At 44.0% G+C, this 15,325-nt stretch overlaps 1 protein-coding gene across 9 annotated transcripts in view; it reads left to right on the top strand.

Moving 5' to 3' along the window:
- LOC117765381 (ankyrin repeat and SAM domain-containing protein 1A-like) overlaps positions 1–15,325 on the top strand; it is a 62,334-nt gene that overhangs the window by 16,083 nt on the left and 30,926 nt on the right. For 7 of the 9 annotated variants that reach the window (XM_034591936.1, XM_034591938.1, XM_034591935.1 and 4 more), the window contains 9 exons: positions 6,833–7,129; positions 8,431–8,506; positions 8,602–8,703; positions 8,796–8,882; positions 9,050–9,219; positions 9,502–9,564; positions 10,053–10,179; positions 11,061–11,113; positions 12,235–12,328. In XM_034591936.1, the coding sequence (XP_034447827.1) occupies positions 6,833–7,129; positions 8,431–8,506; positions 8,602–8,703; positions 8,796–8,882; positions 9,050–9,219; positions 9,502–9,564; positions 10,053–10,179; positions 11,061–11,113; positions 12,235–12,328 (1,069 nt within the window). The remainder of the gene's footprint in view (positions 1–6,832; positions 7,130–8,430; positions 8,507–8,601; positions 8,704–8,795; positions 8,883–9,049; positions 9,220–9,501; positions 9,565–10,052; positions 10,180–11,060; positions 11,114–12,234; positions 12,329–15,325) is intronic. The other 2 variants (XM_034591937.1, XM_034591941.1) reach the window with 1 other exon arrangement.

Below are 15,325 nucleotides of genomic sequence, written 5' to 3'. Positions count from 1 at the left end.
TATGCACAAAAGTTAATATGAGAAAAATAAACATTTATAATGACATTTAGTCCAAATCCAATTTCCAGGAGCAACTGCTGGTTATTAATGTTTTTATTGACCTAATTTCTGGTAATTACCATATTTTCTGTTTATACCTTCATAACGAGCCGTAGACCTTGGTTTGCCCTGACTCATATCACGCTACCTTTCACCCAGGCTTCATCTTCCTATATAGGTCACATGTCTAATACAATATGTGTTTAGATGAGATCCTCTTACCCAGGCTCAGATGTTCAGGCTCTCTGCCATCAATGTGAACCCAGACGGCGTCATGCACTGTACACGACCCCGGACAAATTCCAAACAGAATAAAACTGAGGCTCAAGTAAAGTCAAACTAGAAATAGAGGTGAATTGTTAAAGATGGATGGTGCATCTCTCTCAGTGCTGCCTCTCAGACATGTTGGCAAAAGTTTCTGACGGCAGCAGCAGAAGTCGTTTCTTTCGGTCACCTCATTATCAAGTGGAGCAGAGTTCCCCCTCCTTCCTGCAGGCACATTGCTCGCAGTCTGCCAGCGCGCTCATTTATCCGTGTGTCACCTCAGTGTCCAGCTCTTCCCTCTGCAACACATCATCATAGCCCCCCCCCCTCCCTTTACCTTCTGCTCTCTTCTCGTCCTCCACAAATGTCGGGCCAAGAAATGGTCAGAGCATGTCTGAGGGGCGCTCAGGGGGACATGTTGTTTAACAGAGGGATCAGAATTTATTCTCATTGTCTTTCATCTGTGCACATTTAAGGATGAGTCCTTTATGTCGGTGACAGCTGATTGTCCCTGGACGAGAAGAGATTCAGAGCAGAGCTGGTCTGCAGTAAATCGTCTACTTCAAGGCCTTTTGAATTATGTTGGGAAAGTGTGTCCAATCTAATCAAGTGGAGTACCCATCAATTAACGGTGCCCCTCGTCCTCTGAGGATCGCCATGGGGCTGGAGCTGTCATTGGCTGAGAGGCGGGGTACACGTTGGACAGGTCGCCAGCCTGTCACAGGTCCAAGTGGAATATAAGGAGTGAGATTTATCTTTACTGTAAAAGCGAGGGAGAGAGTTGGCTGTACAGAGAATCACAATCTACGGCCGGAAGCCAGTCAGACAGTCATTTCATTACAGGGCTGCAAGGTCTGGTTACTGTGGAATGCGTGACGGTGTCCAAGCTAAAAATCTATAATTAGAGTCAGCATTTACGTTACGGTTTTTCAGCTTTTTTTTTTGCAAAAACAGCTGGAATTTGGGTCGACTTGGACCAAAAATGTTGAGAAACAAACATTAACATAAACATTAAGTCACTTTTCTAAAGTACAAGGGGCCGTTGCTTATTTGTCCGACCAACTATCTGAACAAAAAGATATTCAACTCAAAATACAAAAGAGAGAGAAGCAGTTTAAAATTACTGGAAAGCTCAAAACCAAGAAACATTTGGTTTTTTTGCTCGTATAAAAACCTTTGACAGTGAAATTGTGTTGATATATTTTCACTTAATTGACTAATTGATCAATTCACTGCCTTTAGCACTTGCAAATAAATTAAAAAACATGGAGGGGGAGTTGCAGTAGTCTAGGCGTGAGATGACAAGAGTCTGGACCAGACCCTGCGTCGCCTTCTGAGTGCAAAGGGGACGTATTCTCCTGATGTTGTGCAGCATGTATCTACACGATCGGATTGTTGCAGCAATGTTGCGGTAAGGGAGAGTTGACTGTCGAGGGTCACACCCAGGTTCCTTGCGGTCTGGCTCGGGACTACCACAGAGTTGTTGATGGTGATAGTAAGGTCATGGGTGGGAGAGCCCATCCCTGGAAGGAAAAGTAGCTTTGAGGTTGACAAGGCCGAGTATAAAATAGTGTGAACCCCCCATATAACATTCACTGGCAGCATCTAAGTGTTTATAACAAAGTTATATGCAGATATAAGTACATATATTTGATTATTGATGTTATAAACAGCTGTAAGGCCTCCTGTGAGCGCCCTTAGTTGGAGGCTTGAACAGATAATGAGAGTAATTTTGTAGTAATTATTAGTTTTAAAGTCGAGATTAAGTCATTCACATTAACTGGATGATGAATACAAAAATAATCCAAATATTTGTATATCAATCTCACAAATGGAAAATCCTCTTTGCGTGTGTGAGATCTATAATTTATATGAATGCACACAAACTGGTGGGATTACAGATGAGGTGGAGGCGGGCGCTCAGCGGGCACGGCCAGCCCTTTGGCACACTGGCTGCAACAGCTGCTCTGCCCACCCCTTCACCACCACTACCACCCACCGCTGCTACTACAACCACTACCCGGGGCAAGGATGACGTAACCGCTGCCTCGCGCTGCTGCCAGCCAGCGTATCACGTGACAGAGGTCGCCAGTCAAACCGTGTTACCGTCTCCCAGCTTCAGGTTGTGAGAATTGTAACATCCTCCGACCTCTGTTTTCTCTCCCTCTCTCTCTCTCTCTGACGCTGTTTTACCTCTTTGCCCCTGTCAGAATATCGTGCAGCCTGACAACACAATGCAGTGTAATCTCCAGATGTTGCTGGTTAAGACGGCGTTTATCAATCATCAGCAGGCACCAGTGCAGATCTTAATCTGTTCTCGTTTGACATGCACTGAGGTCTAAATCAGGATGAGGTTTTATGCCGTCTGCGGCACCGCAGTAAAGACAGGATTTCCATAGAAAACATGGACTGTCCAGGAAGTCTTGGCTGAATTATATGAATTCTAATCTTTGTCCCAGCTAGGCCTCGAGTCATTGGTGCCATTTTGTTTAAAAGCCCTCAGAGCTCTGTCTTGTCGGTACATGATTGTTTGACTGCTCATGCGGCACGTGGTGTTATGGTGGAGACGAGGCTGATCCTGGTCTTTATGTTGTGGGCTGAAACTCCTCACTGTGCCTTTCTTATGCAAGAGTGTTGCACTGAAAATCACTGATTCTTTAAGTATAACATATAATACTAAGTTTGGGATTTTAATTATCCTGCTGGGATTTCGAACTAATAGTAGTTTTAAAAAAATCAGGCCACCCATTTTTTGTTCCCCTTATGTCATATTTTTAAATCACATAAATGACTGAATATCAAATAATGCATCTGCTGTGTCTGCAGAATATGAACAGTAAATAGATTTTTGAATAGTTGTTTTACTTTTACTATTAATGGAGATTGTTTTCCTTTTGCTTTTTGTTAAATTAATCGGTACAGATGTTTTCAAATGTTGGCAATAGCACGTGTTAAACAGAGGCTTTTGCCTGTATGTTGGTGCTGACAATACTAATGACTGTCAATGTGCCAAACATGCACAGATCTCACATATGCAGATGTGTGGACTTAACAAGTAGGTGTGGATAGGTATCAGCATATAAATAAGACCTAAAAACATTAAAAACGCTGTATCACATGTCTCCCACAGTATGGTTACACTAAAGAGGCTGTTTTAGTGTAAAATAAAGTGAAAACACAGGTCGTGGAGGTGTTTGGAAAGTGAGAGGTGCCTGTGTGTGAGCAACATGCCTCACATACCTTGCTAAAGAAGAGGCGGGGCCAGGCTGGGTGTCACACGGCTGCTTGTTCACTGTCTGTGGGTCAAGTGGCTGGTCAGCCATGTTTAATAAGATCAGATGCTGGCTGACACATCGCGACACAGCACTGACCACCACACTGGCGAGAGCGACACTTACTGTTAACATGATCATAAACACTCTGTTCAAGGTATCAGGCCGTTTAAACTCATACACCCATTCGCAAACTTTCAGTCAATCCAGAGTTAGTTGTTTTGGATGATCTGTGTAAATCATCGTATGCTAGATTAACTCCCGAAGCAGCCGACCTGCATATCTGAGGTCATGAATCATGCTGATGTCATCACAGAGCGTGTGAGTTTGTTTGATGAAGTCATCCAAACATCCTGATTAGAGCTCTCTGAAGAAATGTTGTGATAAATGCTTGATGGTTCGTCACAAATGAGAGATGGCGTGCTCACACGTAAGTGTTCATAACTGTGTGAACATGGAAGTTGCTTTGACCCAAGGACGGTAGAGAAGAGGAACAAGTATTCTGATGACATATTACTTCTACTATTTTTACCTCTACCGCTGCTACTAAAAATAGTAATAGTTCTCTTTATTTATAATGTACTTTTCAATGTCAGATTTAAAGATGGCAGTTATAAACTGGTCATAAAGACAGTTAATATAAAATAAAAAAAATTGAAAGGTATCAGAGAGGTGATGCACACCCTGCCTGCACTGTATTATATTACCCTGTTATACTGGAATGATGCCATTTCATCATGATGTCATCTACATAATATAAACACTCATGATTGGTAAATCTAAACAAGCTGTAGATAGTGTTTTTATGTTGCAAAAGGTTAAAGCTTTACAAAACGACATCACAATGACGTATGATACCACAAAATCTGAAATTATTCTGAAATTATTCTGAAAGTCTGGTGAAAATACATCCATGCATTGTTCAGTTATTTTGTCCACATACACAGAGAGGAGTGAAAACAATAATTAGATTTTAAGTAAAGTCAGGTAAAGCTCTCAGATAAAATTATCTTGAGATGGGACTTAAGAGGAGATTTTGCTGAGTCATCCAATTTTATTTCCCAGGCACCAAAATCTGAAGACTCCTCAGAAAGAAAAGCAGTTTTAAAACCCTTTTTCCACTTGTTTAGCTCGGTCGTGTTCCCCCAAGACGAGTTGTTGTTTTTATTTCCTCCCAGCCTCTGTGCTTCCTCCTTTCACAGGCAGGTGTCCTGTTGTTGTTCCCCTAAGCTCCACCTCATCTCTCGGCTCAAGCTGCAACCTGCTCTGCCAGTATGAGCCCAATACTCTCTCTCTCTCTCTCTCTCTCTCTCTCTCTCTCTCTCTCTCTCTCTCTCTCTCTCTCTCTCTCTCCCTGTAACAATGGAGGAGCTACCTGCTGATCCCATCTGGTGCCAGATCTTTGTGAAAAGGGCCGACTGACACCTGTCTAAATCTGCCCCGTTGCCCCCCCGTCCCCACCATGATCCCCTGTCCTCTGGGGCACAGCTGGCATGTTCCTGTGGGAGTCGCCCCGACCTGGCATCATGCATGTCCATGTCAGAAGGGGGAGTGGAGGCCTCCCGTGCCAGCTGTCGGCCCTTTGTAGGTGCCTCTACGCGTCTGGAATGACTGACTCTCGGAGCATGTGCTTCCACAATGGCTGACGTTTGCTGTCACACCCATTTTCACATAGTGTTTTGAAAGGAGCTGCAGCGCTTTGGGGTTATTCAGGCTTTGTTTACATCCTGTTTGCAATTTTATCCCCTTCAGAGATTGAGAGCAGCTACATATGCCACCCTAAGACTTTCTACTAAAGGTAGCATCGTGGTTTTATAGTTTTTTTCCGTATGTTTTTTCTGAAGCCTACTTCCATGTTGTTGTTATGAGTATTCCCAATGCCATCACCTCACTGTAGCTCCAGGGCTGCAGGGTCTGCCCCCTGCTGGCTCTTCATGGTGGGGATCATCAACACTGCTGGAGGATCTCAGGTCTGTTTAGACAGTGATCCTGTTGTGGCACGAGAGTCATTAGATCCAATAAGCAGCACTTACAGAGTTCACGCTGTAATTACTGCTTTTTAATTGCTGCTACGTCGGCTCATGTGTTCGCTTGTTTTCCTGCAGATGTTTTAAAACGTCTGAAACTGTCACGCTGCAGAGACGAGATTATTCTTTGCTCTGGATGAATTGTCACTTTGAATGTGAAGGACACCAGTTGTTTACTGGCTGTTGATACGTTTTTCTCTAATCCTTTCAGAGTTGTGTGGGGTTGGAATCGCTCAGAATATTGGAATATTGAGTTTCCATTACTGTCAGGCAGTTATCCAGACCACTGGTGTGTGTTGTCGTTGCTGGAACTGTTGGTTTATTCATAGATTTGTTTATTGACACTAATATACTTCAAAATGCTGAATATTCTCCAGCTTCTTCAGGTTCCAGCTTCTTCAATATGATGATATGCTGTTTTTTACATCAGGTAAATTGTTTTGGGGTTTCGGATTGTTGATCAGACAAATCACGACATCTGGGCGTTGGGAAATTGCGTTGGGAACAATTAATGAAGAAAATAACTCATGGAATAATAGAAAGAAAAATGTTGTAGCCGTATTGATGTCGTAATGACAAATCTTAACTCAACAGTTCAGGCCTCAACAATAATCAACACACATGAAATCTCCCCTGGTTGTTGTTGTTGTTGGTGTGCAGGGGCGAGCGATGACCGACAGTTGTGCTTCATGGACGTGACGCCCCCCAACGTGACAGGAGGAGAATAATGGGCCCCGTCTCCCTCTTTGTAACTACACAACACCGCTGCTATTCGTTCCTCTTGTCCAAGTGACCCATGTCTGCTAATTCTCCGCCTGCCTCTGTGCCTCGGCCCCTCTGCTAGCGCCCCGTTGCCCGTGGCGCTCAGTGCAGCCCCCAACACCTGTCCTCATTAGTCCACGCATGTCTGCCAGTCCTCCACTCAGGCCCAGCCAGAGTCCCCCTCTGCCAGATACTCCCCCCCCCCCTCAGGCCTCGCTATGTGTTTCACTGTGGTTGGTGCTTTTTATGACCTTTTAATCTGCTAATGTGGTGGGCTCTATATATGCACTGATTGGTTTACCCTCCCAATGACTCCTCTGAGGCACTTACTCTTACTCCTTCATCAAACCACGTCCCTTCTTCTCTTCATTACTTACATCTATTTATTGCTTTGTTTGCTGCGTCTCTTTCCTGTGCCGCCTCTCACCCATCAATCTGCCCCCCCCCGCCCCCACCTCCCTCGAACAGAACAATGACAACGAGACGCCGCTGCACTGCGCTGCCCAGTACGGCCACTTCCAGGTGGTGCGGCTGCTGCTGGAGGAGTTGACGGACCCCACCATGAGGAACAACAAGTTCGAGACCCCACTGGACCTGGCGGCTCTCTACGGCCGCTTGGAGGTGGTCAAGCTGCTGCTCTGTGCCCACCCCAACCTGCTCAGCTGTAACACCAAGAAACACACGCCGCTGCACCTGGCCTCTCGGAATGGACACCTGTCTGTGGTGGAGGTGCTGCTGGACGCCGGCATGGACATCAACTATGAGGTATGTTTTAAAACCATGCAATGCACGATTCGCTCTCGGCTATACTAGAGCTCCCCCAAGAGGTGGGATGTATCACTCACTGTTTGTAAATACGAGTTGCAGCCTCACCCCCCCTTTGCACAAAGCTGTACACAGAAGCGTTTGCTGACAAGCTAACTTGCCAGCTAAACCCTTATCGAAAAGGGGTTTACCTGGCGTCTGATGATAAACTAGCGAGTCAACAACTTCATGCACACAGCCCAACATCGAGCGAGCAGAACAACACATAGCAAACAAAGCAAAAGGTTACGTACTTGTCCAATAACAACTTTTCTTCATCCTCTGGCCTCTTTTAGCTCTAGCCAATGAGTGAAATCTGCTCTGATATTCAGTTTGGTCTGTGACGTATGCTGTAAAGCAGGTCGTTATGTTCCAGCACGGTCTACTAGTGCAGTTCCAGGCCTCCAGGGAGCACTGTGGCAATGACAGACAGGCTATTCTACCTCTTATAAGTTTGTGTACCATCAATATTATTTTTGAAGCTGTTGTTTTAAGGTATAAAAACTACCTAGTGTTGCTTTATTCTGTATGTGTGTGTATACAGTATGTGTAGGAAGCTAAAAGCTTCGGCGTGCATGTGTTTCTTAATTTTCTGTAATGGCACAAATCATGTCGGGTTACTTAATATGGTCTTGCATTACTTCCTCTCACTAGTTCCTACGAGGTTAAATATATAACTCTTGAGCTCTCAGTCTGCAAAGGAACTGATGTGGTATCTAAGCATAGCCAGCCTCGCTCCCACTGGTTCGACCCTGTGGCTCTGACACTGCACCAAACTGTGCCATCCATCTGTCTGGAGATACTTTCCCCTTTTACTTCGCCCTACTTTCCTCAGAATCAAGGATGGGGTATCTATCCAGTGTCCTTCAGGCCCTGCACCCCACAGGTTTCAATTAGCATGGCCCTGTGAACTGGAAAATGATCCACTTTCATTGCTCAGCCACATCATCTTCAGTAGAGAAGTGGACCAGCTGGTGGGCATAAACTCAGTAGTTGCCCTACACTGTCCGTCAAAGTGAAATGACGTAGCTGAAACAAGATTGTTACAGGTACCACTTATCCCTTGAGGGTCACATGGGAGGCTGATCACTCCCTGCTGACATTGGGCGAGAGACAGGTTTACACCCTGGACAGGTCGCCAGTGTAACACAGGGCCGACATATAGAGACAAGTAATCGTATCCACATCAGTGTCCTCACTTTGTCCCAGCTCTCTCTCTGTGCCTCTGGCTCTTCATGCTACTGGTTTCTTTTTCTGCTTAGACGGAGAAAGGCAGCGCCCTCCACGAAGCGGCCTTGTTTGGGAAGGCGGATGTGGTGCAGAGACTTCTCAGTGCAGGTCAGACCTCAGTGCCATTGTGATTTAATCAGCTAAAATCCCCTCACCACACTTGACTTTTGTCTCTATCATCTATTCCTGTCGTCATTCTCCAGGTATCGACGTGAACATCACTGACCAGAAGGGCCTCCCAGCGCTGGACACGGTCAAGGACATGCCCTCCCAGAAGAGCAGAGAAATACTTGCTCTCATTTTAGGTAAATGTGAAAACACAGAGCTGTGGCAGGAAGTGTCCTCTTGATTTCACGTCTTCCTGCTGTGATACAATCTCCTGTTTGGCTTTTTGCAGGTCACATGGCTGGGAAACCCCCTGACATTGACCTCCCCCCTCCACCACTACCACCGCCTCAGGAGAGTCCCAGCCCACGCAAAAAGGGTAAGACTGGGAAAATGTCCCAAGCTAGAAAAGTGGTTTGGCTGTAGAAGCAACAATTCAGTCAGCAAATAAAAAACAGGAAACACTGGACAGGAAAATACAAAAGAGAGTTCTCTTTCATTTTTAAGCGAAAAACTCTGTGTGTCTGTGTCTTTTTTTGACCCAAGGTGATATGGAGAAGGTGAGCGAGTTGATCTCGGGGCTGGCCCCGGGGCCCGAGGAGGAGAGCCCATACGAGGCTCTGTATGAAGCCACCTCCTGTCACTCCCTGGACAGCCTCACCAGCGGCAAGTCCTCCGACAGAGACTCTGGACGGCCGGATAGTGAAGCTGGCAAGGTCAGCAGAGGTTTAACTACACACACGCGCGTACAAACACACACAGTAGAATGGTTGGCTCATCTCAGGGGTTTATGGGAGATAGAATGCTGATCTCCCACTAGAGGGTGATAGTGGTCCTCTGGCGGCACAGCTGGGCTCCTAAACCCCTCCAGCACTACACTTTGCTCTGTGGAACACAGGGACTTTGCATTGCATTTCTTAGCTTTGCTACATCAAAGTAATAATAAAATAAGTTGCAAACATAATTTTATTAGAAATTATATTCCTTATCATTTGTAGAAAGATCGTCTGGTCCACACATCACATCCTGGTCCTGTTCATGAAGAGGAGGCGAGCTCAGAGGTGAGGAGCCAAGAGCTTTAATCCAGGAGAATGTGTTGCCATCTACAACACAACAGATATTCATATGTACCATTTGTAGCAGTGCATGAATGGTCACGATAGCATCACTAGCTTTAATAGTTATTATAGAGGCATTGGACATGGTGGGTTTGTACAATGACAGAGGGACTGTTGACGGTCACCTCTGGATTCCTCTCAGTAAATATTAATGGAGTGGAAGTGAAGTGGAAAAGGAGCGAGGACAAAATGAGAGAATCTGTCTGGTCTGAACTGTGGCCGACCATAGAGGATTCATTGTGGAAGTAACTTTAAGGAAGTGAGTTCATACAAAAACTTTTCCCAGTCTTTGCTTTTTTCTTTCTCGCTGAAGGACACATTTGGATCTTAAATATAACCGGCTCTGACGAACACCGGAATGAGGAAGTCCTTTCACCTTCTTTCCCTCAACGTCATCCTTTCCTCTGCTCTCTTTCCATATTTTTCTGCAGGCGCTGTATACGAACAGCATCATTGATGAGAGAGGCGAGCCGGTGGAGGAGGATCACACGTATGAGTTGTTGCTGTCTGCACAGACCAAAGTCCCACTGCCCAGCAAGGAGTCCCACTCCCACAAAGGTAATAGTGGGCTTTAATATCATCCAAAAGATGAGAATAAGTGTATGAAAAGTCTAGAGTGTGACCCAAATGTTTTGGGGGCCGATTAGGAGTCAAAAATTAATATTTGGATACATTTGGAATTTATAATTTTTTTTTTAATAATTCTTAAATTGTTATTTGTGTGTGCATGACATCTTAAAGTTTATGAGCGATATGCCTGTACATCTAAGTCCCATTTTCCAAAATATCTTTTAAAACTCCACCGATGCTTCCTTAGCCCGAATTCCTTTCCACCCCGATCATCAGCAGAGCCACATACACACCGTCAGCCTCACCATGGCTGCGTGTGCTGTACAAGAGCAGAGACCCTCCTCAGTTGTGGCTGGTGAATGGCACCGCATGTAATTGGATTAAATGGGATTAAATTAGGAGGCCATTTTGATCCCTAGCTGTTGATGTAGTTGTTTTAATACCGTCCCCTTGGGGCCTCCAACTTACTCAGCTTCACTAGCACCAGTAGGAAAACGTCACTGAGCTGAAGGCTTGGAGTTTGATGGGCCGATGTCATCATGCCTCCCCTGTGTGGATAAACGAGGCCATTAGGGGAAAGGCGTCGTCTTCTCTTGAGTTTGATAGAAGAGTTGGACGACTCGTTTTCTGCCCAATTTCTCATTAAAACTGCTTTATCATGTCGGCACACGCAGTTAAGTTTAAATGGCAGGAAGATAAATCTAAAGGCTGTCTGACTTGTGGCCCGATAACGTCTCCATGCATAATACACGATCTTATTCTATATCCCTTTCACATTCTCTCTCCTGACAATCACAAACTGTCTGAAGTTCTGTTGAGTAATTGAACTGTGGAGATAATCTGTCATTGTCCCAACTCTCTGTTCCCTGTCTCTGCAGATGAGAATACCACTGTACAGTCTTCCAACAGTGTCCTACCTCAGGTATCTATTTATTATGTTGTGTTACATTGTTTGCATTTTGTTTTTCTCATTATACTGTTACACATCTCAATGGCTACATTCTCTATGTTGTGAGTGTGCGACGTTCAGTGGTTTGGATTCATGGTGCTAAAGAGGGACCAGTCTTATCCTGGACACTAAGTACTATTTGAGAATCGATCCTTTACAAGTTACTCTTTAGTTAGTTTTTATATGATTTTAAAATGTAGTATTTTTATTACAGGAGGGGCATTATGTTTTCTGGTTGTCAATTTCCTCAAATGAGGTAGAATTGTTCAGTTGGACTCAAAGTTGAACTGATTAGATTTAAAATGGATCAGATAAAAGGTATCGATTATCTTCTCACCCTCATTCTTGACCACTACAAAAAATGTCTCTCTAATATTTTTTCCGTCTGCTCTTGTGGGAACTCCACAAGCACAAGTTTCACCAAAAAAAACCTATGGATTGAGTTTTGACAGCCAGAGAACAGTATCCCAGCGGAAATTTGAATTTCGTATCTGGAGCGTGACCGTGTGACCACAGCACGTTATATAATAGAGACGAATGCCTCTTCACAGTCAGAGATTGAGTCATATGTCAGGCAGTTGGCAGAAGTCGTCTTAAACTGGCCCCTCATAACCGAACGTCCTTTCGTGAACCGGCCCTCTCTTTTTATTGGCCCATCACATCTTATTTTATTGCCTTTTCATATTTATCATACGGTTAGTGGATTTTTATTATCGCTGCCACCCATCTGCAACCACACCTGCTGCCCACAATATCTTCTCACATGTTTTATTTCCAGCTCCTATTGGATTAGCTGTGCTCCTCAGCCACCTAATCATAATAAATGAGCAGGTCGGTGTCCTCTGCACTCTAATGTGCAGCCTCCTGAGCAGAGCCACGTAATGGCTCATAAAGACAAACCCACCACCATGAGGGCAACGCAGGAAATCAGTTGGATAGTGTCTTTATTTCATGTCAGGCCAGCTAGATGATTATCCTGGATTATTAATTGGCTAAGCGGATGATACTAATACGATTGTTTGCCTTTGCATTACACGTTTGGAAGTTGTGTTTTCATTGGCAGGCCTGAGTAAACTCTTTTCTCCTCTTTTTAGCGTAAACACACTGCCCCAAATGACCTCAGACCCCCGAGCAAGACGAAAGACTCCCTGCACCTTCCTGGACGGGTGGGCCCACGGCTACCGGGAGGTGAGTGTGACCACCGTCCTCAGATTTTAGCAACATAGTGAGGAACAACAACTGTGGCTGGCAACGCTGTGAGAGTACGAAACGACGGAGTGGACACATTACACTTGAAAATCACAGGCGAAGCATGTCAGTGAAATGGGAGAAATGCGTTTGCGTTTGCAGACTGAGATGGGCCTGGCTTGGATTAGCGGTGCCAGGGAATGCGTGATTGGCATCCGCAGGCAACAGGGTGGATTTGGCTTGTCAGGAGCCGGCTGATTGACGTTCCCAGGCAAGTGGACAAGGCTCATTTCAGAGCCAATATGAAACCGAGTTCTTGATCAGATGGTGAAACTCCGATCTCGTATCCACATCCACGCTTAAAGCTGCATGTATCACACCGTCCAGTCGAGCATGCAGCGGAGGTGAGGATGACGGCCTCTGGGGTTTTCCCAACACGTACAGATATCTTTTTTTATTGAATAATTGTTTTTGGAGCATGTTTGCAAAAGGAAGTGTAGAAAGAAGAGTTGTTAGTGCTGTTCACAGGAGGAACTGTGGAACTTCCTTTCTTACTGTGCTCGCAAGACAGTTTTAGATCCAAAATAATTTGTAGATGCACTGCAGCTACCTCAAGTCTAACTTTACAAATCTATCGAACATGTGATGCACATTAAGTCCCTGAACTTGTGTCTTCATTGCTTCATGAAAATATCTAAAGATGATGGTTAAAACTAAGGAGACACATTTGACCGCTTTGATTTAGTATTGCTGTGCTGGTATAGCACATTTAATGTTGATGAAAAGCCCTTTTTGATTGAGTTAAAATTTAAATTGGACAATGTTTCAGTTCTTTTAGATGCAGGAGCTGACATGTAATCTTAGTTTTTGGGAAAATACACACGAGCATCTTGATATAACTTGTTGGTTTGTGCAAACGAGCTTCAGATTAATAACTTCAATGAGTTACTTAAAACATTAAAATTGACCATTTCATGTATTTGTGGAAAATGTTAAAGGGTCAGTTTAAGTGTTAAATTGTGTTGAGTCAAAGGAGGGAGATGTGAAACCCTCTGTCCCTTTTCCTTGCATATTTGCCTGAGTGACTCTCAAGCCTTATTCTCCTTTCCCGTTTTCTAAAGCCACAAAAACCACAAACCACTTGCTTGATGTGTGAATATATTTCTGTTCTTGCACATCAAGTTAAATTGAGGGTTCCTCCTTTAGTGTTTTTTACATTAAACGGGGACGTGCAGTTCTGCTCGTGTGAATGTGGTTCTCGTGACGATCTCAGGTCTGATTTCTTCCCCCTTGTGGAAAGTCGGGGGCCCAGACCTCAGCTCGCTCTGTAGCAGGTGGAGGATACTGTACGTGCGTGGTCAGCGATATCAGGGCGTTGTATCATCTGTCACAAACAAATTGCTGTTCTCAGCAGGAGCATATTGCCTCCCAGCAGATTTCCATCTCTGTGTAGATGTTTTATTGGGTTTCCAGGGGATATTTCTCACGGGTAGTAGTATCCTATGATTCTCCACAGGCGGTAATAAAAAATTTAAAAAAGGGTAAACATAGGGCGTAGTTGTTTTATGCATGCTGCTCATTCACTACATAGCCAGGGGTAAGTTTCATTTACTGGCTGTACAGCTTTTACAGTTTAGGTTCGGCCCTCTGCAGTCCGACCTAAGCTTTGAATGGTTGTTCCAGAGGTGGACACTTGTTTGTGTTGCTGTAATGATGCTGTGGTGCATCAGAGAAACAGCAACAGATGGATGTAAAGAGAGCAAACACCAGGTTAGCCACAGGATGAGCAGTGAGCATCAAAATATACTCAACCCTTCCTTTTACCATGATGCCAGTTCAAGTAAGTGATTGCTACAGATAGAGGGAATGTGGATGTGGAATATCAAGAAAGAGCTCATTTAACAAAGAACCCATGAACAATTCTGGCAGTTTGAGGGGACTGATGTTTATGATTTGGTGCGGAGCCAAATACAAATTTAATTACATTTGTATTCTTACTGTTTGCTTTTAGCAGGATTACGCAAAAGCTACTCAATCAATTTTCTCGAACCCTTTGTGGGATGTGGATCCAGGAATTTGTTTTTCACTTTCTTTAACATTGCTTAACAAATTTGTGAAATTTTCAAGAAATAGTGCAGAGATCTGGTTGAAAAGAGTCAGACATCTGTAGAGCGTTAATATCTATAAACAGAGGGAAATTAGGTGCAGATGATCCAGATTTTTTTTATTAAATAGTATTTTTGAGTTGTGATCTTTATTCATTTACAGTACAGTAACAAATATCCTTTCAACTATATCAGAGAATATATATCTTGCCTGCGGTTTAATATAAAGCAGTTTGCAGAACACTCTTTATATCTGATGAAATACATCTGCAGTATTGTGATAAATTGGCCAATCAGCCTCGGTGGAGGTCTGTGCTCACAGATTATCGTCTAGTTTTAGTCATGTATCTGATTTCCTTCTTCATAATTTTACATGTTATGTCCATATAGGGCTGGGCGATATGACTTCAAATCAACATCACGATTATATCAAACTTTTACCTGGATTACAATTAATGAACCATTTTTTTTATGGACTTTATTTTAATGTGTTTGAATACGTGTCTAATAAACTCTAGAGCGAATCAAACAAACACAAATTAAACTTCAAATCCTGTACGTGCACTTTGTTAAAGTGTAATGCGAGCGCAGGTCAGCGGGGGGGTGAGGAGGACATGCGGCAGGATAACGGAACGTAGCACAAACCCAAATTAACCAAATTAACCGACATGAGCAGGATTGAGTCAGTTAGAGGTTATAAATGTTAGTTTATATACCTTTTCGGTTAATTGCTGAGCCCTTTATGTACAGTTGAATATGGCAACATAGATGCTTTCAGTACAGGGACTGTTGTTCTGTATTGACTGGTCCTGTCAATAGAGGTGTTTGTTTACTTGCTTTACGGTAAATGTCTACATATCCAGATGGTTTTTGGTTCCTCATTGACTTTCTG

The sequence above is a fragment of the Hippoglossus hippoglossus genome, chromosome 7, assembly GCF_009819705.1.
Source record: "Hippoglossus hippoglossus isolate fHipHip1 chromosome 7, fHipHip1.pri, whole genome shotgun sequence".
NCBI lineage: Eukaryota > Metazoa > Chordata > Actinopteri > Pleuronectiformes > Pleuronectidae > Hippoglossus > Hippoglossus hippoglossus.
This window is presented reverse-complemented; position numbering and strand designations above follow the sequence as displayed.